The 23,490-nt window shown below is 44.7% G+C and overlaps 1 protein-coding gene across 3 annotated transcripts in view; it reads left to right on the top strand.

Moving 5' to 3' along the window:
- TIAM1 (TIAM Rac1 associated GEF 1) overlaps nucleotides 1–23,490 on the top strand; it is an 86,919-nt gene that overhangs the window by 43,990 nt on the left and 19,439 nt on the right. For 2 of the 3 annotated variants that reach the window (XM_064152398.1, XM_064152397.1), the window contains exons 11-13: nucleotides 1,426–1,512; nucleotides 4,404–4,628; nucleotides 18,352–18,455. In XM_064152398.1, coding sequence (XP_064008468.1) covers nucleotides 1,426–1,512; nucleotides 4,404–4,628; nucleotides 18,352–18,455 — 416 coding nt within the window. Of the gene's footprint in view, nucleotides 1–1,425; nucleotides 1,513–4,403; nucleotides 4,629–18,351; nucleotides 18,456–22,751; nucleotides 22,983–23,490 lie in introns of those variants that run through there. The other variant, XM_064152396.1, reaches the window with a different exon arrangement.

Here is a 23,490-nt window from a genome sequence, read left to right as displayed (position 1 = left end):
TCTCTTCACAGCTGGCCTCAAGTAGAACTTAAGATGCAACTCAGCCTTGTTTTAACTGTATGGTAGCTGGCTGAAAAAACACCATTTCAGTTGCAAAGGGGCGATGATATTAATAACTGATAATTTGTATGGACTCAAGCTACAGTCTTAGACATGATCCACTCTGCTTCTGATAAAGGGTTTTCCAGATAAGCTTTGCAGTGATGATAGCAAATACCTACTACTTTCTCACAGCTGATGATTTTGTTAGTTGAGCTTTTGAGAGTTGGTGTGTTGAATGAGCTTCACAGCTTTCATTTTATCCAGGCTGAGGAGCTCACATAGAGATTCCAAATAACTCAGTAAGTCGTGAAGGGCCATATGCTTCTCTCCTCTAGCCTACTGCATTCTTTCTTCTTCTTTCTTTTTTTTTTTTTTGTAAATGATTGATGGAAAAACAACTTCTCATCCATAAGCACCAACTTGAAGGTAGTCCTAAAGTTGGAACAAGCTCCCAGCACATCTGCTTCCTCTTGGCTGGTGGCTGATTCCATTTCAAACAAGCATCTCCCCCTAGAGGTTTGTAAATATTTTTCTAGTTGGAAAAAGAGGGCAAATGGTTGCCTGCACTCATTTAGGGAGTAATGAAGTTTCAGAAAGGCAAATGTTCTGCTTTAGATAACTCTTGACAATAAATAAATAAACCCTATTTAACTAACCACACTCTATTTCCTTTACACATTGTTATCTTACACAGTGTCAAACACAAATGGCAGGAAAATCACCAAACCCAAACATTAACAGTACTATTTGCACTGTTTAAATTACTGTGTAGATTCATCCATGCTAAGGGTAGTCTATGGGTCCCTAACACAGCTATAAAATGTTCACTGAGCTGAGACTTAGAAAAAATAGGTCATTCCAGGAACAGCTGAGAATAGAAAGGAGGGGTTTTTACAAACTCATCCAGTCCAGGAAATAAAAAAACAAGTAAAAGCTGGCATTCTCTTTCAGCAGGCACTGTTGTGCCTTGTCTGATTTCAGGATGTCATGTCAGCCATAGCTCTCCATTTCCTGCCTTTTGTCAGTTTGGGTCACAAACCACATCTCTGTGCAGCTTTTGTCTGCAAACAGCAAAACTTCTTGAAGTGACCTTTTGTGGCAAGAGAATTGAAAGTCTGTTCCAGCATTTTGCAGCTGTGGTATCCTAAAAGCTGTAGATAATTTATATGTAAACTCAAAAATTCAGTTCAGGGTTTTCATTAAAGCCAGTTTTGTTTTTCAGCTTTCCCCTTGCGTTTGTACAGGTTTATGGGAAAAGAGAAGGAAGGAATTCCTTACTGCTTGCAGTAGAGACAGCCCAGCCTTACCTGTAGTGCATGCAGTGTTTAGGACATGCTGGAAATGGTTAGCTCTCTATGACCATCTCACTGGATATCTCCCCAGGTTTCTCTCTGTCATCTGTGGAAGAAGAAGGGATTCGCCGCCTGTACGTGAACAGCGTCAAAGAGACAGGCCTAGCTTTCAAGAAAGGTAAAAGACTTTCAAAAGTGTTTTTGGTATTGTGCCATGCCCTTGCTGCTTTTCCCAGTCATTACCCTTCCCAGTATCCTGGCACTGCTGCTCATGGAGTCATAGGATGGACTGTTCAGGGAGCTGGTCAGCTGAAGCCTAAATGTATTTTGAAGTATAGCATGGGGAGCATGAAAAGTGAGAAGACTCATCTCTTCATAACTCATCAGTGTATACAGAGCTCTCAAAAACACCTTCAGAGTTCTCTTGGCAAAGTGGTTACATGGCCTAACAGAGCTGCTGCCAGAAGCAGTGAGTGTTGGTCTTCCCAAAGTGCTGTAGCCCTTTGCCTGGTGCTGACTCTGGCACTCTGCTGGTCCAACTCAGATCACTATTTTGACAGAAAATCGTCATGGCAGAAATGTGTGCCTGACCCAGCAGCAAATGGAGTTGGCTTGTGTTACATTGAAGCAAGTGCCAGAAGTGGCACGGCAGAGGGGCAGGACGGCACAGACAGTGGGAAGGAGGAAGCAGGGACAAGGAAGGGTTGGAGGGCCGGGAGCCCGGAGTTTCGCTTAGCCATAGCATCTAACCTTAACTTAAGAAAACCAGAGAAGTGATTCTGGAGGCTGCTGAGTATGTCAGTGTAGCTTGAAAAGCTCATCTTTCTGTTTCCTGCCCCTCCTTACTCTTCTTCAGCCACATAGGATTGACAGGATTGGGTATTTTGCCAAATGCCCTGAACAAGGGCTAGGAGTAGCTCTCTGCTAGTTTCCCATAGGGAAGTAAACCCCTCTGATTTCCTGTGAGGAGCAAAGGCAGTATGAAGGTGAGAGTGGGAGGATTTCAGCAGGGCTTCTGTGTTTTGCTTTTAGTTAATTTTTGAACAACAACTTCAACAAATGCATGAACATAGGCTGCCTTCTTTGGGGCTGAAACACTAAAACATGCTTCACTGGTATGTTGCTCTTCCTAACTGATGTGAAAAGCCACTTCTGTATGAACAGTACTTGAGAAGATATTCTGACGAGTTAGCAGAAAGCAAAGGGGGAAAACTTTAGCTTCCTCTGTTTATTTACATGCATGTTTGCTTTTGACCTCACTTCCTGTAGTAAGTCTAACCAGATGAGATGTAGTATTTAATTTTTAATCTTTTCTCCAATTAGAACATTAAAATGTTATTTTCTCCTACTAATGTTTGATTTATTTTTCCTATTGATCTGTATTAGTTAGTTGATTGTTGCAATATGAGGTGCTTGATTGTACTGAGACAGAGATGATGTTTTATCCCAAATGATTCAAAGCCAAGAGTAAATGAAGCCCCTGATATGATGTTTATAGTTGCAGACATATTAATGTGATACTATTGTGACATGGCATCACTAAGTAGGATAAATGAAATAATGTGAAATGCTTGACTTGTTTTGTCCTTGTTTCAAATATGATTTTACAGTCTATTTACTTTGTAGCCATTCCATCTAGTTCTGTTTATTCTCTCACCAAACCTGCATGCCATGCTACAGTTTCTGGGCATAATTACGTGCATTTAGACAGATCTCAGTTTATTCCTAAAGAACTCTGAAGCTCTTTAGCCTCAGCCCTTCCATGTTTATTTCTTCAGTGCAGGCAGGTAATCTTCTCCTGAGGGAGGCATCTGAGCTCTGCTTGCAACTTAGGCTCACCAAGTCAGGTCTTTCATCTGGGCTTTAGTGGTGGGAAGACTGGTCTTTTGCTTCATTGCCCAGCCACAGGATTTTGTGGCATCAGAGCAGGTCACTTCCACAAAGCATCTCTTTTGACCCTGTAAATTCAAGCTTTCATCTCTGTAAATGCCAGGATTGTGACTGGGATGCCATGTCAGTCCTGTTGGTGGGTTGGTGGCCATTGTAGATTATGCATCCCCACCAGCCAAGCCCATCAGGCTGGCTTCTGGCAGGATGCCTGCGAGGGTCTGCCAGTGTCAGCTTCAAGTGGAGACAAAAGCTGCAGCAGCAGGAGAAGCTTCAATGATAGGGCTGCCAGCACTGGTGTGCCCTGGCATGCCACTGCCTGCCTGACCCTAAAGATCATTTGGAATTAAGCCCTTGCTTGCTGTTGTTAGTTGGAGAGTGGGCCTGACTGGCTGAGGGGAAGGTCAAGCTTCCTGCAGCACCTCAGAGGGCAGGGCTGCACATCATCTGCCAGCATCGCTGTATAGCCCCCGAAGTGAGTAGGAGTCAGATGTTTCTTCTGAAGATCCCCTTTTCCCTTGGGCATTGGTGCTATAAATAGCTCCTGAGATCAGATTGAAGAAAACCCATGGCTAATTTACCAAGAGCTAAAATTTGCCTTTTGAAGATCTTTATGCTAAGATGTGATTCAGACAGGGACAGAGAGGAGACCATCTGAAGTCCTACATCATGTGCCCTGGCTGAGTGGGAAATATTTTCTTTCCTTCTAGGTGTATGAGTAAGTGACCACTTCCAATAAAAGCATTCACTGGTATGGCAAGTTAAAAGCAGAGTTCAAGTCATCCCAGTTACTCTGCTCCATCCTTCCCCTGTCCTGTGTGCATCAGCTCAGAAGTCCAACTCTGCCCTTTATTTAGAGGCAGCATGCTGTGTAATGTGGCATTCTGTAGAGCTGCTGTTACTTTGCAGTGATGTGAAGAAAAAGGGGACTGTCTTGTTGCTAGTATGCTGTGAGGGACTTCCAGAGCCCCATGCTCTTCAGAATGGTACTGAAGTATCACCCTGACAGCAGATCTTGTAAAAGTCCATCAAATTTCAGTGCCATTTGCAGTCATAAATGTTTACTTTGTGTCTAGACATAACATTGTCTGGCACTTCATAAACACCCACTGAGCTCCTTGATGTCTGTGGGTAACAGAAACGTTACTATGCAAGTCTTACCTGTTCCTTTCTGCGTTGTAGGCTTGAAAGCTGGTGATGAAATTGTGGAGATTAACAAGAAAGCTGCTGAGGATCTGGATTCAGCTTTGCTGAAAGATGCCCTTGTTCAACCTTCACTGTGTCTTACTGTGCGCACCTATCCTGAGATAGAGGAAGGGCAGAAACTGACGCAGCCACCACCACGTCGCTTAGAAAACCCATCTGATTTGAGTGACAGCACGTTGGCATTTACTGGAAGCAACCAAGGTATTGAGTTCAATGTAGAAATTACCAGGTGGAGGCATTCATGCTTAAAACGTAGTGGTATAATCCCAGTGCTCCCTGCATGTAACTTCCATGCTGGAAGTGAGAGGAATTACAGTCTGAGTGCACTGGGCAGATAATAGGTGGAAGCTCTGGAAGCTGTAACGTGTAATCTCCGGTAGCAATGCAGGCTGGCTGTGTGCATTTAGGCTGTGAAACGTGTGTCTTCACCAAGTGCATGTCACATCATCTCACTGTGCCTACAGTGAGTCGCACAACTAATTCCACACTTCTGGGCTGCTCAGGAGGTGCCTCTACCTCCGAATTTGCCTATAGGATATCTGCATGGCAAGGAATGAAGAGGGAATAAGCATTCATCCTCTCTGGGATTAGCCAGGAGCACAGGAGCCCTGTGTGTCTGAGAAGACGCATAAAAAACTCATGAGGACAATCCAAAACCCCTGAGGGTAGGGACTGACATTATGTCATATGTAACAAGGCAGTCCTACAGCACACTGCGGTGAGAAGGGGCGTTGCTGCCCACCACACTGCCCTGTTCAAAGGACTGAACTAGCAGAAAATTAACCCCTAGCAAATGTGAATTGTTTGCCAGTAGTTTTGGTCCGTGAACCAGCCTAGGACAAGCATCCATACTGGGAAAACAAAAATGGCTGCAAAGAGCAGGACCTTGGTGGCTGTTAGCCATTACTTACCTCTGTAAGACAGTGAAATTGGGAATTGCACTGAGATAGCAGGAAAACTCCTGCACCATGTCTCCCTTACTTGTCTACTTAGTCAAGTGTTACTTGCCAGCTTCTAAGTACCCTCCTGTACTGAAAAATGGAAGAGGATACTGGATGTACCTGCTTGCTTTAGGTTTTTTTGAATAATATAAAATACAGGAAAAATTTAATGGAATGGCAAAAAAGTAGTTTCTAGAAAATCAAAACTATTCAAGAGATGAGATAGTTTTTGACTTTCAGTTAAAAGCAAATGGTGTCTGAATATGTCAAAATACTTTGTTTTCTCCTCAAAGCAAGGTTTCAGAAATGTCGAAATAGTTGTTTTCACAGCTGTGAAGTGGTTTTGTTTGGGGCCCTTGGAATAAGAAGCTGGAGTAGGAGAAAGGTCATTAATGCACTTCACCAGTGTTGAAGTCAGCCTTCTCTCAGCACATCTACCTGATTGCTGCAATCACGAGGGGCTTCTGGGATGAGTCTGTGCAAACTGGAGCTAACCCAGGAGCAGTGGGAGCACATTAGCATGATGCTGAGCTGGAGGAAAAGAGATACAGTGAAAGACAGTTTTGCTTGGGCTCAGGACCAAGATGACTCAGGTCTGCCTGCAAAGGGTCAGGGAGGTACAATCCACCTTTAAGCATATCTGGATGCTGGTCAGGCTCTGCTTATAATATTTTCTTCAAGTGATCTACCAAAAATGCTGTTGTTCAGGTGATGGGAACGTGTAGTGGGGAAAGGTGAAGCCAGACCCCTAGTCTGACTTTGGGGAGTGTGATGCTCAAGGGAAATGCAACAGCATGAAGAGGAAAGCCTACAAAAGTCCCCCTCGGAGGGGACTGATAAAAGCAAGTTCATGTAAGATATGGGATAAACTCCCAAAGGCAGTTAAAATTAAACATTTTCATGACGTTTTCCCATTTTAATTCAGCTTTTCACAGACGGGCTTTTGTGGTGAAAAATCGAGCTCGTCTTGTGCATTTTCGTAGCAGGCCACAAGATGTCGCCATTTCCCACCTAACGCAAGCTAATGCAGCTCCCTGCCTTTGCTCCTTGCAGGCCCCTGCCTTTGCTCCTTGCAGGCCCCTGCCTTTGCTCCTTGCAGGCCCCTGCCTTTGCTCCTTGCAGGCCCCTGCCTTTGCTCCTTGCAGGCCCCTGCCTTTGCTCCTTGCAGGCCCCTGCCTTTGCTCCTTGCAGGCCCCTGCCTTTGCTCCTTGCAGGCCCCTGCCTTTGCTCCTTGCAGGCCCCTGCCTTTGCTCCTTGCAGGCCCCTGCCTTTGCTCCTTGCAGGCCCCTGCCTTTGCTCCTTGCAGGCCCCTGCCTTTGCTCCTTGCAGGCCCCTGCCTTTGCTCCTTGCCTGTGCTTTTTCACTGAAACCTGAAGTGTTCAGTCCTCATCCTACAGCTTTTCACTGGAATGTGCATCCTAAGTGCAAAAAAAAGGGAACTAGGACTTTGGTATTTATGCAACATAGTGATCTCTAAAGCAGAGTGATAACATTTCATAACACAGGGTCTCAACAGTTGATATCAACAAGCAGTTTCTCTCCCACCGTCATCTCTCTGCAGCATTATTTTGAGGGGACATTTTCCTTGCAGAAGATGAGATAGCATGTGGTTTGCCAAACGTGTTTGAAGAGTCTAGCATTTGCCTTTCAAAATTGTCCAGTAGTAAGCCTCCATGCCCCATATGAAATGAAGACATGGGCCATGGCTGATGGACTTGTCAAAGCAAAATCAGACCTCCCACCTGTGCTGCTTTGTAGACACAACTTTGTGCTGCTTTCAACTCAAGTCACATCTGTCCTTCTTTTTAAGCTTCTCCAGAGATTGTTTTTTGTGGTTATCCACAGAGGTGTGGAACAGCTGCTTAATTTTCTATGCCCTGTGGTGAATAAGTGAACTATAGAGTGGGCAAAAGCACCTCCTTAAATAGCTCTCCCAGATGGGGGCTAAGCTTCATGGCTTCCTATTCCTTTCAGATTTCTCTTGGTACAGCTGCCCTTCACACTTGGTATGCTCTAGTCAGCTCCTTCACTCCCTCTCTCTCTCAGGCAACAAACCTGTCTCTTCACATTTGCTTTCCCTCAAAATGGAGCAAACATTCAGATGGGAATTGCCTTCATTCCTCCTCGAAGGGCAAGGAATACTTCTTTAACCAACAGAAGCAGCACAGTAGCTCGTCAACAGATGTGCAGGTGTCTCTGGCAGCTTCTGAAAGTGCCTGTAGTTGCCTTATGAAGAACAACATTAATACTGTGTTTAAAGCTAAACAATGATGATGCTCTAGTTTGGGATGACTTAGCCCGAGGTGGGAGTGAAATCAAGGATCTGCACCCAAGTGTGTGAATTAAGAGGCAAGTTATTTGATCTTCCCTGTAAATTTCTCTCAATTTAGGTGTTTGTAAAACACAAGAGTTTTTCTGAAGCCTTTCTTCTCCTGGCCCTGTGCATTTTCAGGGTTTTGCTACCTAATTTGGCATCCACATGAAATTTTAAAAAGGAGTACATGCTTTTATTTGGGAGATTGTGGCTGCATCTTAGATGCAGCTCCACAGCTTCTTGTAGAAAGCAGTCACGTATGAAATACCCACTGACCCACTTATTTATGTCCTTGTTGATTACCAGCAAGTTTGGCTAGCTAGGCAAATCAGCTCAGTGATTTCTGTTTCATGCTTTATTTATAGCATGCAGATTTTTTTCTTCAGTCCTGAAGTAGTGTAGCCACCCCATTGCAGTAGGGTGAAATGCTGCTGGGCCAGAATGCCAGGAGGTATAAATCACCTGTAAGCACATCCCTTCTCCAGAAATCCAGGGTCTGGTCGATAGATCATGCTGATGTCCTATCATTATCTTTTTCAATAGCTTTTCTTCGTTGATGGACTGTGAAGGCAGCTAAGGGTAGATTTCTTTGTGTGAGGCAAATCATGTTGCCTGTTTTCAACAGAAAGATGCTGTGTTATTTTTTTTTTTAAGGAAGCTTCCCTCACACCTTGTTCAGTGTGAGGTCTATCAACAGCAAAGCCAGGCTGAGTTTCTGGGATTCCACCTCAGACTGCCAGTGTTCCTGTTAAATATGCCGTCTCTCAGAGCTGGCTCAATATCTGGAACTGCTTTGTGTGTACTTAGGTTGGGGCTAGAGCTGCAGATCAGCTCCCTGGCGGCAATGATTACTTCATTGCGTTTACCTAACAGGCTATTCATGAAATTACTTTGGATTTTGTATCTCTAATTGATATGGAAAATATAATCTTGGGTATGATATATACTTGCCCCTAGGAATTAGCACTGCAGCAGGCTTGCTGAGCCACAAGTTTTGTTCATTTTGTCTATTTTTTATCCTGCTTTTCACTCTTCTTTCCTGCTAAAGCAGTCTAGATAAGTCTGGTTGAGGAGGACTAGCTCTCATTCTGTCTAGAGCCCTGCCACATTGTCTTTCTTTATTGCCTGAAAGGACCAGTAAGAGCTGTCTACCTTCCCCATGAGAAGTGCTTTGTCTCCCCATTCTGCTCCACTCAATCTGGGGAATGAGAAGCTGAAAGCTGGAAATGCAGCATTGCATCTCGCCAAAAAACTTTGGTTTTAGAAGGGGATTTGGCTATGGAAGTAGTATCCTTATTTGCTTGTGGTTTCCCTACAAGTCACTACCTTTATTCCATGGTAGAGTTTCTGAGGTTTAGTCTTTGCATGCTTCTGTGTTTCAGAGACCTCTAGCATAAGGGCTGACTTTGCAGGCATAACTGTAAGCCGTGTAAATCACTATGCAGAAGGTACAAATGATAAAAGAAGAAAGTATACCCCTGTTTTGAATGAGTGTATTAATCTTCTAGACATGAAGCAGCTAGCTATTTCTGAGGAGCCTGTTATTTTGTCATTTTCTCATCGGGAGAACCAGAGGCTGAAGTCAGTGTGTGCTCTAAAGACTGTGGTATAAAACTGAAACCAACTTTGACTGCACTAAAAGAATGGCCGCTATTTTTTATTCCATCCTTGTCTCTCATGGGTCCCCTTAGGCTAAGTAATTGGCATTTCAGAACAACCTGAGACTAGCAGCAACCTTAATTTCTTTGGGGTTATTTTCCTGAGGCAGACAACTAATTTCATACCTTTTGTAGCACACTAAAAGATACTGCCATCAATCAGTGCTTGATTTAACAATTTTGGGAGCATTTGCTGCAGCAGCAGTCTGAGGGTCTTGCAAGCAATTAATAATTAATCAGAGATATGCAGAACTGTTGTTCACAAGATTGGTTTTCTGACGCTTAAAAGCCAAAGTGCAAGGAGGTGGCCTCAGTGAGAACCGCCTTCAGAGGGCTCATTCCGGACTTTTCCGCAGGCGGACTGAGCTGCTGCTGAGAGAGCAGCGTGGCTGGCGGCAGCTGTTGGCACCTGGCGGCCCCGGGTGCCCGCAGCGCAGCGCAGCGCTGGGCTCCCGCGCCGTGCCGTCGGGCCGCGCTCGCAGCGCCCGTCCCTGCGCCCTGCCCTCCCAGCTGCGCTCGCCTCTTGCCGCGGGGCTGCCGCGCCCCCTGCCGGCACCGCCAGCTCACTGCTCGCAGCCGCTTGGTCTTGACCTCGGTGTCCCTCATTTCCACGGACCCTCGGCGTATGCCTCCTTTTTACACTTATGAGAACTCCTTTTTATTCCGGAGGGACTGCTCAAGCCTATTACAAGCTGTCAGGGATTAGGACTGGGCCGCCCCCTGGACGTCTCTCTATTAACCCCTCTCCCTGTACAAAGGGAAAGAGAAAGGGAATAAGGAAGAGAGACTGAGGGATTGAAAAAGAAAACTAACACAGCCTTTATGAAAATAATAACAATTAAATTAAATATATATAACTATATGCAAAGCCAATATTGAACCCAACTCTGGTAATGGCAGTTACATCATCATTGATGCTGTGGGCAGGCACTGAGAAAATCCCAGACTGGACTCAGAGGCAGACAGAAACTAGACTCAGCTCAATTCAGGAACTAGATTCAGGAACACATGGATTGAGATCAAAGGCAGAACAGACAAAGTCCTCCTCAGAAACTGACAAGTGAAGAAAACAGATTGACCCTTGCGATCCCTCAGCTTTATACCGGATGTTATGCATATGGAATGGAATCTCTTGTTGGCCACTTTAGGGTCTCATAGAATCATTGAAGTTGGAAAAGACTTTAAGATCATGGAATCCAACTGTAACTCAGCTACCATGACCACTCAACTGTATCCTGAAGTGTTGCATCTACGTGCTTCTTGAAAACTTCCAGGCACGGTGACTCCACCACCTCCTGGGGCAGCCTGTTCCAATGCCTCACCACTTTCTCAGTAATGAAGTTTTTCTTCTCATCCTATCACTAGTTATTTGGAAGAAGAGACCAACATCAGCCTCACTATGACCTTCTTTCAGGTAGTTGTACAGAGCAATAAGATCTCAGCTTTCTCTTCTCCAGCTCGCTCAGCCACTCATCATATGATATGCCTACCAAACCACTCACCAGCCTCATTCCTCTTCTCTGGATGTGCTCCAGGATCTCAATGTCTTTTCTGTATGGTGGCAGCACCCAGAATGGGACACAGTACTCAAGCTGTGGCATTACCAGGGCTGGGTACAGGGACATACTCATTTCTCTACTTCTGGACACAATGTTTTTGATACAGGCCAGGATGCCCTTGGCCTTATGGGCCACCTGGTCACACTGCTGGCTCATGTTCAGCTGGCTGTCTGTCAGCAGCCCCAGATCCTTTTGCACCAAGCTGCTTTCCAGGCACTATTCCCCAAGCATGTAGCATTGCCTGGGATTGTTATGACCACAGTGCAGGACCCAGCACTTGGGCTTGTTAAACCTCGTTCTGTTGATCTCAGCCCATCAATTCAGCCTTTCTAGATCTCTCTGCACTGCCTTCCTACCCTTGGGCAGATCAATGCTCCTGCTCAATTTAGTGTCATCTGCAAACTTGCTGATGATGCACTCGATCCTCTCATACAAATCATTAACAAAGACAGTAGACAGAACTGGCACCAGTACTGAGTGCTGTGGGACAGTGCTTGTGACCAGCAGCCAGCTGGATTTAACTCCATTTATCACAATTCTTTGGTCTCAGCTGTGCAGACAGTTTTTAATCCAGCAAAGAGTCTACCTGGGTATGCCTTGGGCTGCAGATTTCTCAAGCAGAATGCTGTGAGAGATTGTGTTAAAGGCTTTATTGCAGTCCTGGAAAACAATGTCCACAGCCTTTACCTCATCCATTAAGCAGGTCACATGAACCAGCAGTGTGCCCAGGTGGCCAAGAAGGCAAATGGCATCCTGGCCTGTATCAGGAATAGTGTGGCCAGCAGGACCAGGGAGGTCATTCTGCCTCCGTACTCAGCACTGGTCAGGCCACACCTTGAGTACTGAGTCTAGTTCTGTGCCCCTCAATTTAAGAAAGATGTTGAGGTGCTTGAACATGTCCAGAGAAGGACAACAAGGCTGGTGAGGGGGCTGGAGCACAGACCTACCAGGAGCGGCTGAGAGAGCTGGGGTTGTTTAGCCTGGAGAAGAGCAGGCTCAGGGGAGACCTTATTGCTCTCGCACCTACCTGAAAGGAGGCTGTAGCCAGGCAGGGGTTGGTGTCTTCACCCAGGCACCAAGTGACAGAACAAGAGGGCACAGTCTCAAACTGCACTGTGGCAGGTTTACACTGGATGTTAGGAAGAAGTTCTACATGGAAAGAGTGATTGGCATTGGAATGGGCTGCCCAGGGAGGTGCCTGCTCCTGCTCCTCTAAGGCTTGCTTCTTGAAGAACATTCAGCCTTCCTCGACCTCTTTGCTCCTCAGGACTGTCTCCCAAGGGACACTCTCAAGCAATGTCCTGAACAGTCTGAAGTCTGCCCTTTAGAAGTCCATGGTGGTGGTTTTACTCTGCTTACTTCACAAAGAATTGAGTTTTCTGTCATTTTGTGATCACCAAGCCCAAGATGGCTCATGGTCATCCTTCCATCCACTAGGACCCCCAAGTCCTTCTCTCCTTCACTGCTCTCCAACAGGTCAGCCTACACTGATACCTGGGGCTGTTCTTTCCCAGGAGCAAGGCTCTACACTTGCCCTTCTTGAACTTCATTGAGTTTCTCCCTGCCCAACTCTCCCCCCTGGCTAAGTCTTGCTGAATGGCAGCACAACCAGTCACTGCATCCAGTTTTGTGTCATCAGCAAGCTTGCTGACAGTGCACTCTGTGCCCTCATCCAGGTCACTCATGAATATATTGAAGAGTCTCCTGCCTGCTTCTCCATGAAGGTATGGCCTTTACTTTCTGTACCCACAAAGGAATACACAAGATTTAGCAGTGACCTTGGTCTTCATAACAGCAAGTATAAGCAAGAGCCTTCCTGCTTACCAGTTCTTAGTAGTAACTTTAAACACCAAGTGTTATCACTTCTAAAAGCAGACACTGCAAAAATATGTTGTTAACTTCAGAAGTGCAGTTACTTAGAAGAGACTGAGCTGAAAATAACATCACCAAACAGAATTACTTCTGTTATAACTCAAACCAGGACTGCAGTACAGACTTGGATGGGGTCACTTCTTATTTCCTGATGAAAGTGATTAAGCAGTCATTATATTCGACTTCTGGTATTGATGAGTTTCATTGATCAAAGAAATATGGAGGAGCATGACACACCTTTTGCAGGGAGCAAGTGGTGGCAGACTGACAGGGAAGGACACCAAACTGAGCTCCTTGTTCCCTGACACCTGCTGGCTGGCTGCAGCAGTCCCAGATCTTTCAGTCACACAGCAAGGTGGCGTTTGCAGCAGTGAGATGTGTAAACCAACCTGCCTGGGAGACTAAAGCACCTTAAAGTTACAAACGGAAGTTTTCAACCATCCAAGCCGGTTGTTGCTTCTGGTCCACAGCATGTCAGATGCTGCCAGATGGCTGCCCTTGCCAGCACTTCCCATTGCTGCCACTGAGAGGGCTAAATTCAGCATTACCCACCCATTCCACTTACTCAGAAATAAGATGCAAGGTCTTCTGATTTGTGTGCTGCTTTCTGTTAGTAGGATGTACACTTCTGAGCTTTGCTCTGCAGCTGACAGAGCTTGGCTAAGAATATTTATTTCTGCTGCATTAGAAAAGGAAAAAAAAAGGATCTGGCACCAAGAAACAGACTTTAAGAGCAGTGCCAAATATTGTGGAAGTCTTATTAAAATCCTGAGTGGCAGCAACTCTGCAAAGTGGAAGCAGCAACCATGGAAAATTTTAGCCAAGTGTTGGTATGATGCTTAAGCTTTATGTGATTCTCCAGCACCTTTGCTTCTGTGATATAAGGGTTCCTTTTATTTTGTTAGTTCTAGCCATAAGTAGAGTTATTTAATGGGCATTAGTCATAATGTCACAGATATTTCACTGCAGAGGCAACTTGGAAGCTCTTGTGACCTCCATCTTGCCGATGGCCACATGGATTGGACCCCCTTTTCTTGCTGCTTTTTAGATTTCCCATTTTAATTCCTTTACATCAAGTAATGCCTGTGCACTGTCATCCCTAGCAAGTGGTGGCGTCTGAGCAATGCTCAGGTGTTGCAGAAGGAAATGAGCACATTGTCCTCAGAGCTCCTTGCAGAGCTAAATGAAGATTTACAGGGCAAAAATAAAGTGATGTAATGAACCTGACAGAAATGGGACAGTAACTGGGAGGTATTAAAAGGCAGGAACGTGCGACATTACTGAACTGATTGCCCACATTTAACAACGAGCAGATAAACCTGCTAAAGTTGACATTGGCTTTGGCAGCTTAAGACATTAGAAATACCCTGAGCACATGTACTGTGTGACTGCTCATTAAGCCGTAAGTGAAAGATTGCTGTCTGCTGGGTAAAATTGTTTATCCTGCAGGAAACAGATTAAGTAGTGTTTTCATACACAGGAAAAGAAAAAGTGGTAGTTTAAAAGCAAATGCAAAACCACCAAAGAAATTATTTGCCTTGGCTGGGGTGAGAAACAGCTTTAAGTTCTACTTCACACAGCTTGTAATAGGAAATGAACTGCGGTGAAAAACATGGACTGTCCAAAACAAATTATGACACCTAGCTTTTTTTGTTTGTTTGATTGGGTTTTTGTTGCTGATGGATAGCATAAAGGTTTTAAGGGTTTTTTTTACATGCCTTAACAGAGTGACCAAAAATCAGATAGTCCAAAATGATAAAATCTGGATTAGGCTCAGAAAACCTAACTTCTTATAGAAAAAGACAATTATTCAAATAGATTTTGTGTCTTTTTAAAAGGACACAAAATCTTTTCAGCAGACAGTTATGTCTTCCAGAAGCTTAGCTATGAACTTCTGATTTTGTTTGATGTCCAATCTCAGTATGCAGAGTATGTCCTGAATTTATTTCCAGATTTCTCTATTCCACATTTTCTGAACTATTTCCAGACTTCACACAGTGACAATCTTGTACAATCATGCAAACAGTGTTTGGAAATCATAGAATCAACCAGGTTGGAAGAGACCTCCAAGATCATCCAGTCCAACCTAGCACTCAGCCCTATCCAGTCAACTAGACCATGGCACTAAGTGCGTCATCCATGATGGTTGAAAGCTTGCAAGAAAAGCCACTGAAAGCTGGGTACCAAGGAAGCCAGACCTGGATCTCTGCCTTCAGTTTTACTTAGGATATGTTTGTAAACCAACATTGTACGTTAACATAAAACTTCTTGGAAGAAGAGCAGTGGCTTTTCACTTGCAGCAAAGGGGCAGAATAGTTTTTGTCAGTCACTCAGGAAGCATAGTTTTTAGAGGCTATCATTTCTATATAGTGAAGTATAATTCATTTCAGTGGAAGTATTAACATGAGGAAATATACTCCATGTGTGTGTAGTCAGGGTTTGTTCTTTCAAAATCTCTTGGTTTTACTAAGCTATCCACGGGACAGCGATGTGCCCTCGTGGCCAAGAAGGCCAGTGGTATCCGGGGGTGCATTAAGAAGAGTGTGTCCAACTGGTTGAGAGAGGTTCTCCTCCCCCTTTGCTTTGCCTTAGTCAGACCACATTTGGATTACTGTGTATTGCGTCAGGGAAATACCAGAGAGGATCCAGCGGAGGGCTATGAGGATGATTAAGGGACTGGAACACCTGTCTTAGGAGGAAAGGCTGAAGACTTGAGGATGTTTAGTGTGGAAAAGACTGAGAGAGGATCTTGTTAATGTTTGTAAATATTGGAAGGGTAGGTGTCAAGAAGGGGCCAGTCTCTTTTCAGCAGTGCCCTGTGATGGAACAAGGGGCAATGGACACAAATTTGAACCAGGAAGTTCCACCTCAACATGAGGAAAACCTTCTTTACTGTGAGGGTGATGGAGTGCTGGAATGGGCTGCCAGAGTGGTTGTGGAGCCTCCTTCTCTAGACATCTTCAAAACCTGCATGGACATGTTCCTGAGTGACTTATAGATGATCCTGCTTTGGCAAGGGGCTTGAATTTAGTAACATCTGGAGGTCATTTCCAGCTGCTGCCATTGTATAATTCTATGATTCTGCAATTTTAAAGCAGCTTGTCATTTTATCTGAATTAGAAAGCCCACCCATGCTGTTATATGGCCTTTTTGGCCAAACCCCACAGTGTTTACTGACGTATGTCAGTATACCAGATGTGTGTTATCGTCACTGTGGCCTTTTTGGGCACAGCATTGCTCCTTACAGACAAATATGTGTCTGACTTACCTAAATGGACATGTCTAATTGAAAAATTGCAAGTAACATGAGAGTCAGCATGGGACCCACACAGAAATAGTGTTGCATCTGATGTGCTCAGTCACTGCTAATGTTGGTAAAATACCCATGTTACACCCTAGCAGTAAATAGGAGGGGATGGCACTGGTAGTACAAGAGTGTGTTATTGGGCCCCTTCTGTTTGCAAGTGCTATCAGACAAAAAACACAGACCTTTTGAAAGGAATGGTATTCTGCTGTAGACAAGCATCATTTTCTCACCAAATTATTTGACTGCTGCATGCTAACAGCACAAACCCAAATGATGTTAATGTATTCTGTTGGATCTTAGACTTCACAAAGCAGGAATTTTCTTTGCTGCTGCATCCTTGAGCTTTGATTAGGCTTTTCTGCATTGCCCAAAGAGAAAATGTAATGGAATTAAAGGTGTAATCCTCAGGGGAACATTTAGTGTGCTGTTGATGCTGGAAGGTAGAGACACTTCAGAGAGAGCTGGACAGGCTGGGTCAGTGGGCCAAGGCCAACAGGGTGGGGTTTAACAAGGCTGAGTGCAGGGCCTGCGCTTTGGCCACAATGACCCCATGCAGACTGAGCGTGAGTGGCTGGAGAGCAGCCCGGCAGAGAGGCACCTGGCAGTGCTGGCTGACTGAACGTGAGCCAGCAGTGTGCCCAGGTGGCACGGAAGGCCAATGGCATCCTGGCTTGTATCGGGCATGGTGTGGCCAGCAGGCTCAGGGATGCCATTCTGCCCCTGTGCTCAGCACTGGCGAGGCCTCGCCTCCAGCACTGTGTGCAGTTCTGGGCCACTCACTGCGAGAAAGACACTGAGGTGCTGGAGAGGGCCCAGGAGAGAGCAACAAGACTGGGGAAGGGGCTGGAGGGGAAAGTCTTCTGAGGAGGGGCTGAGAGAGCTGGGGTTGCTTACTCTGAAGGAGAGTGAGGGGAGTCCTTATCACACTCCACAGCTACCTGAAGGGAAGTTGGAGTAAGGCAGGGCCTGGGCTCTTCTCTCAGGCAACTTGTGACAAGGTGAGAGGGCATGGGCTGAAGCTGCAGGCCAGGGGGAGGCTTAGGTTGGATGTTAGAAAGCACTTTCTCACTGGCCCAGGGGGGTGGTGGAGTCACCATCCCCAGAGGTGTTTAAGGAAGGATTGGATGTGGCACTAAGTGACATGGTCTAGTTGATGTGGTGGTGTTACATCACAGGCAGGACTCAAGGATCTCATTGTCTATTCCAGCCTCAATAACTCTGTGATTCTTGAGGGAGGCATACTCAGAAGCCACCCTTCCTCATCCAGCTCCAGAGTGGCAGCAAAGAAAAAACCTTTCTTTACGAGGCTGAGAGGAGGAGAGGGAAAAGTTAACAGTGTCTTGACTGCTGCTGTAAAGTATCTCTTTTGCTGGCTTGAAGGCCACTTGCAGCACTTGGCAGAGCTCAGTCCATCCCTGCTCATTACAGTTTGCTCTAGCTGGAAATTAAATGCATATGAAATCTGGATTTCTGGGAAGACTGACTACGGTTTATTACCAGTGCTTCTGACAGCTATTTGAATCAAAGGATGAGTTCCCCTCAAACGTTATTAGTGTGCAGAGCTCTCAGGCTGGGATTAGTTCTTTTTTTTTGCCACTTGCCGGTGTCACCATTTACTTATGAGAAATTTCAAAGGAGCTGTTAGCTCTATCAACAATCCAGTCTCCAGAAAAGTGCTCAGGCACAGGGATGCATAGTTGTTGCTATGTACTGATGGAAATTTAGGTTTCAGTTAATTTAATAAACTCATAAAAACTACTAAACCTGGATTTGTTTCCTTAAAAATCAAGATTAAAACTTGAGTGTGTTAGACCAAAGCTGCAAACAATTTAAAATCATTTGCTGAGAGGAAGGGCTGACCAGGACTTGTTTACTGGCACAGCCTGCCCATTCACACGCTACAGTTTCCATTTGGAACCATTGAACTATAAAAGGTAGGCAATTGCTTGCCAGCCAAGAAGTTAACACTAAACTTAAGAATTTCATTGTGGCATTTGAACCTTACCTCTGAATCAGCTCTCACAGTTTCCAAGTAAATGGTGTGTCTGGCCATAACCTGTTTATTTTTACAGCTGCAGTTAAACATGGTCCCTCCTGCACACTGAAGTGGCCATTTGAGGTCATTAAGTGCCTCTGGCATAACGTCTTTCTGGCATGTGCTTGTGTGCAGGATGGAGCCTAGTCCTCTATGGGAGCTCCACGTCTGTTGTGTCCAGCTCTTTGAATCTGTGGGAGTTTGGGCTGGGTTTTCATGTACTTCTTGTTTTCAGCAGGGCACCTGCTTTGCGACGACCCGGACAGCTCTGTTGAGACCGCTCCCGAGGAGGCAGAAGCGCAAGACTTGGAGTCATCTGATGAGGCCGATAAGATGAGCAAGGTGAGAAAGGTTCCTTTTCACATGGCAAGGTGCAAAAGCAGGGTACAGTCACAACTGATGTGCTGACTTGACAGCTGCACACAACTACAGTGTCTTTCCTGGGGAAATATTAATGTTACTTTCTAAGGTGTTTATGGATTCTATGAACGGAACAAATTACAGTTTTGATTGTAGTGCTTTTTAAGCAAGCCTTTTTTCCAGAGTTGGTTCACATCTTCAGTATCTTGTGATAGTCTTCCTACATAGGTTTAAATGGGGTTGTTTACCATCTTCTTCACCAGAGCAGGTCAACTAAACCAAAAGATCAGGTGGAGTATTATGATTTCTTATTCTTTTATGTTCCTCCTATGCCTAGAAACCATGAGTCTTTCCTTAAATCAATAGCAGAGCACACATGCTAGTTTTTAAATGCAAACTAATTATAGCAAATCTACCTTAGAATGAAGCAAAACTCCCCAATTATAGCTAAGAGGTTGTGCAAATGGATTTCTAATTGCCATCTATTAAGGGATGGGTTTCACAGTGGTTGGTAGTTTGCACTTGTTCTAGTGCTGAGGAGCTTTACACAACATTAGACATGATGATTAGTGTTTTTTGAGGCAGATTCAAGTGAGATTGTTTTAAAGACACTGATTGCTTTTAGGTGTTTAATACATAGGTGATGGTGAGAGTTTACAGTTGTTTTCTACAGAACTAATGATCTAATAAGAATCAGATCTCACTCAGTTAAGTACTTAAGGTACAGGCATGTTTTTTCTCAGCTCTTATTTTAAATAAAATCTGTTAAGAGTGAGCTCTGAGCTGGTCCCTGTGCTATTCTACTCGTCATTGTAGTGAAAGGAAGGAAAGCACCTTGGCCTCTTGTTTCCTGATTTCTTAAGTCACACTGGCCTGTAGTTTTGCCTTTGACAGCCAGACAATGGAAGTCAGATAAGCGAAAACATTCCTGTGCATGAAACATATGCAGAGAAGGTGATTATTTGTGCAGTTTGTTTCTAGGTTTTATTATGGAACTTTTTCATCTACATACATAGAATTTCTTTTTCAGTAAGTGGAAGTGTTTGTTGATACTTTGGGATTTTTAGCTGTAAATATGTGGGATTTTTGTGTGCCCTGAAAAGATTCTTTTCTGTTAAACGCTGAGGCTGTGAAAGAACACCAAGCATAACACATAGCTGCTTGGGGAATAAATGTTCTCTCTCTGTTTTCCATTGCTTTCTATTTCTGAACTGTGTGACAGGCTGTGGGGTTCCATTTTGCATCTTTCTTCCTGGATCTTCAGATCCATAATTGCCTGAAGCAGGGGTAAGGATTACGTGATTAGCCCTGTGGCTCAGCAGATTTAGTTAAACTGAGAAATGTGCATTAACAGCTCTAACGCATAATATTTCTGTAGTGAAAGAGTAATTTGTAACTCTTTCAAGTCTCAGTTTCCAATGAGAGGAATGTCAGTCCTGCATAAATGAAATGTTGACACCTGTGTGTGTTTCCTTCTGGAATTCAGAAATATGTCTTGATTTGTTTGTGTGATACAGAGGAGAGTGAGGTGTTTTACTTTGCAGTGTTTGAAGTGGGCTTCCACAAAAAGCAATGTGTACATAGAGTATATGCAGAACATGCTCAGTCTGGTGAATTCATGAATGCTGCTGTCCCTTTCAGATAGAAGTTCTGCACTAAGGGAACTTTCTTTGTGGTATTTTGCAGTGCCTACAGAGAATGGATGAGGGGATGCAGTAGATGGAGAGGGGAGGGGAAAAAGCCTCAGTCAAAAGGAAGGTTTTCCTAATCGCTTTGCTTTTTGTGTGCTTGGAAAAGCTGTGTGGAGAGTAAAGAGACTGCAATGTATGTTTTTCCATGGGAAGTCACCTCTCAGCTGGTGCAGTGAGATTAAAAATCAAAGGTGCTTTCCTGCCCATGCACTGCCATACCTTTCCATGCTCCTAGGATTATGGCACAGAAGATTAAGCTGATGTCCCCAGCTCTCTTTTTTACAGGTTATTTTTGTACGTGGGAAGTGAAACACTTTGCCTTTCCACCACCACGAGGGGCATGTTCCCTTGTATTGCCATTACTGCCACAGCTTCCAGTTTCACTCAGATGGTGGAGTTCAGGGAAGACATTCTATTTTCTGCCCTTCTTGGCATACGAAGGGCAGGAGTACTCTTATCCATTCACCACTGAGCAGCAGAAGAAATCCATTTTAACTATGCTGGAGCCTCCCATCTAAAGCCGAGTTCCCCTTCTTTCAGCACAGATGCAGTGTTAGCAGCTGAAGATCCGAAAATAGCGTTTGGGTTGTCTTTTGACTTGCAATAGCACAATCCCGAGGCAGGGATTAATCCTGCCGACACTGCTGCTCTGCACTGTGGTGCTGGGGGTCTGCTGATGCTCACAGAGCACTGCAGAAAAGGAGAGCCCCTAGTTCTTTGAGGAAACTCGCTGGCTCTCCAGCCAGCAAAGCGATCCCAGGGGAGAGTTAATAATTCATGGGAAAAGGAGAGGAACGCAGTGCTGCAGCTCTTCTTCATCCGCTCTTGTTGCGCAGCCCAGGTAGGCTTTTTATGAAGGTAAGATGTGTAAAATCTTACCAAAAACTGGGCTTGGGTGATTTCTGATTAACTGCTAACTTTCTTGTGTAGGTGAGAGGTGGACGTATAACGTAGGAGATGCTTGAATGTGTCTTTCCTTCTCCTCCTCCCTCCCAGCTGTCTTTTCCCCTTCCCCCAGCCCAGCATGTGTGCGTGTGGGTGTGTGTTTCCTTAGTAGTGGTGCATTTGTTTCTTAATCTGCAAAAGCCTTCAAGGTGTTGGTGGTGGTGAAGGATTTGAGGTTTGCTCCCTTTTCTGAAAGTCTTTTCTCCTGTATGTCTGAAAGACCTGATAACATGTTTCCTTCTCCATCACTATTGTCAAATGAATCATTATAATAATAAGCAAAAATGAGATGTTTATAAAATGATGCTGATGAAATACCAGAAACCCATTTCCAGAGTGAGCTGAGGTGTTAATAGTGCAGTAGTATGGGATAGCAGTTGTTGTCTGGACTTGCTCCCTGTCTCATTTCATTATACCTTCCCTCTGTCAACCAGCCCTCTCGGATTAAAATCTGTAAACTGTAGCAACCAGGTACACTTTCTGGATGCAACTCTTTTCCTTTAAGCCATGCAGTGTCCTGAGTTGTGCTCCCAGTTGCTTCTGCTCCAGGGTGGGCTTCTGCCTTTCATTTGTCTCCATATTTCATGTGGGTGCTGAGAGTAGAAGAGAACTGTGAGGGAGAAGAGTGGGGGAAAGGAAAGCTGCTCTCTGCCACCTCTTCAGGCTCGTTTTTATCTAGCATATGAACAAATTTCAGGCTGTTTATGAAACCCTCTGTCAGTCTCCAGTTCAGTGGAATATCCAGAATATTTCATACCAGATGAATTTCTTAAATGATTACTTGTCCCTGTGGTGACACGACTGTTTTGGCCTTTTAAATGCTGTAGAATAAATTGAAGTGCAAAGAAAGTAACTTCAAAACTGAGTATATGTGTGACTTGTTCATGTCACAGGTTACCAAAGGCTGAGATAGGTGCTGTGGTGCAGATAAGTGCTATTGCATCTCAAGATCAGTCTCTGTGGATATTTTTTCCTGTAATGGTCCTCTGAACTTAATTGAGGATGTGTTTTTAAAACTGCCATCAATTTAAATACTGCAGGACACTCATTTATCCCTGCTTGTAATTAAAGGCATCTGCCCCTTGAAATGAAAGCTCATCACCTTGCAGCACTTGTGCCTGGGGGAGTGTGCTGTAATGTGCCGTGCGTGTACGTGCCTATACCATTTAGAGGTATTTTTTTCAGAGAAAATAGGTCATCTTCTCTCTGCAGCATTATTCAAGATCAGAATTAAGTCTCAAAACCTTCAACATGTTGCAGTAGGTGTGAAAGGATTAAAATGGGGATTTGAGGAGTAGGTTTTGCAGTAGCGTAACTGGCTTTTTAAAGTTCTTTTAATTCTGTGCCTCTGCCCCTTCAGATGTTTAATATTCTTCAGCAGTGCAGTCCATAGCCAATCGGCTCCTGCTCAGCCACAGGCAACAGACATTTATATTCCTGGGCTGCCTTCACCTCCGCTTTGCTGCATTTCAGCCTCTCTGCTGAAGTTTTCCTCTTAACCAATCTATAAAAAGCAGCATTGAATTCTCAGCTTTGACTAGTAGCAGGCTCTTAACTCCAGCTGATGTGGTAAGCGAAGGAGACTGACTGCAAATGGCATATGCACAAGGGCTTGCTTAGAGAAATATGGTCACTGCCCTGCCCTATTAAAATGCAGCCATCTTCTGTGTTGCATGCCAGATAAGCAGCACATAGTATCTGTCTGGAGTGGGAAAGCCTTTTGGAGCAGCTGAGTATGTGGAGACCTGGGATTTTCCTCCTAGATGAGTGACAGCTCTTTGCAGTGATGTCGGCTCTTCGGAGAGTTAACCGTAAACTCAAGAGCGAAGGCGCTGGGCGAGCTGGTGACTCTCTGTACCGTATGCTGTATTTGGTGAGCAGATCTCCTGTGCAACTCAACTAGGCTAAGTAGGAAGCAATCAAATGAATTTTCGTGCTGGTTTAATTTTCAGGTTACAAATTTGGTGCTGAGCTGCAATGTATATACTCTGTAGAGGCTTTTGATTGTTGTGCAGTATTGTTAGCAGGCTTGGCAATGCACAGAAGGATGCGATTTGCCTGAATTTTGTTTGGGAGAGCAAAACTACTTTAGAGTTTGCCATCTGTGGTGGAACAGCTGCGTAGTGTTCAATGAGGTAATTTTCTTGATGCCCAGGCATCCATATGTCTTTATACAGTAAGTGCAAGAGGAAATGGCACTCTGATTTCAAAACAGTAAGGCAGGCAGCTAAAACTCCCCACGGTGGGCAGCATTAACATGCTTGATGAGTCTAAGGACTTGCTCCTTCCACATAGGAAGGATGTTTAGCTCCTCTGCTGAGCCCCCTGCAGAGGGGAGTTTAATGTACTTGCAGTGTAAACTTTACAGCCCAGTTGTGCCA

This window comes from Pogoniulus pusillus, chromosome 12 (genome assembly GCF_015220805.1).
Source record: "Pogoniulus pusillus isolate bPogPus1 chromosome 12, bPogPus1.pri, whole genome shotgun sequence".
NCBI classification, from domain to species: Eukaryota; Metazoa; Chordata; class Aves; order Piciformes; family Lybiidae; genus Pogoniulus; species Pogoniulus pusillus.
This window is presented reverse-complemented; position numbering and strand designations above follow the sequence as displayed.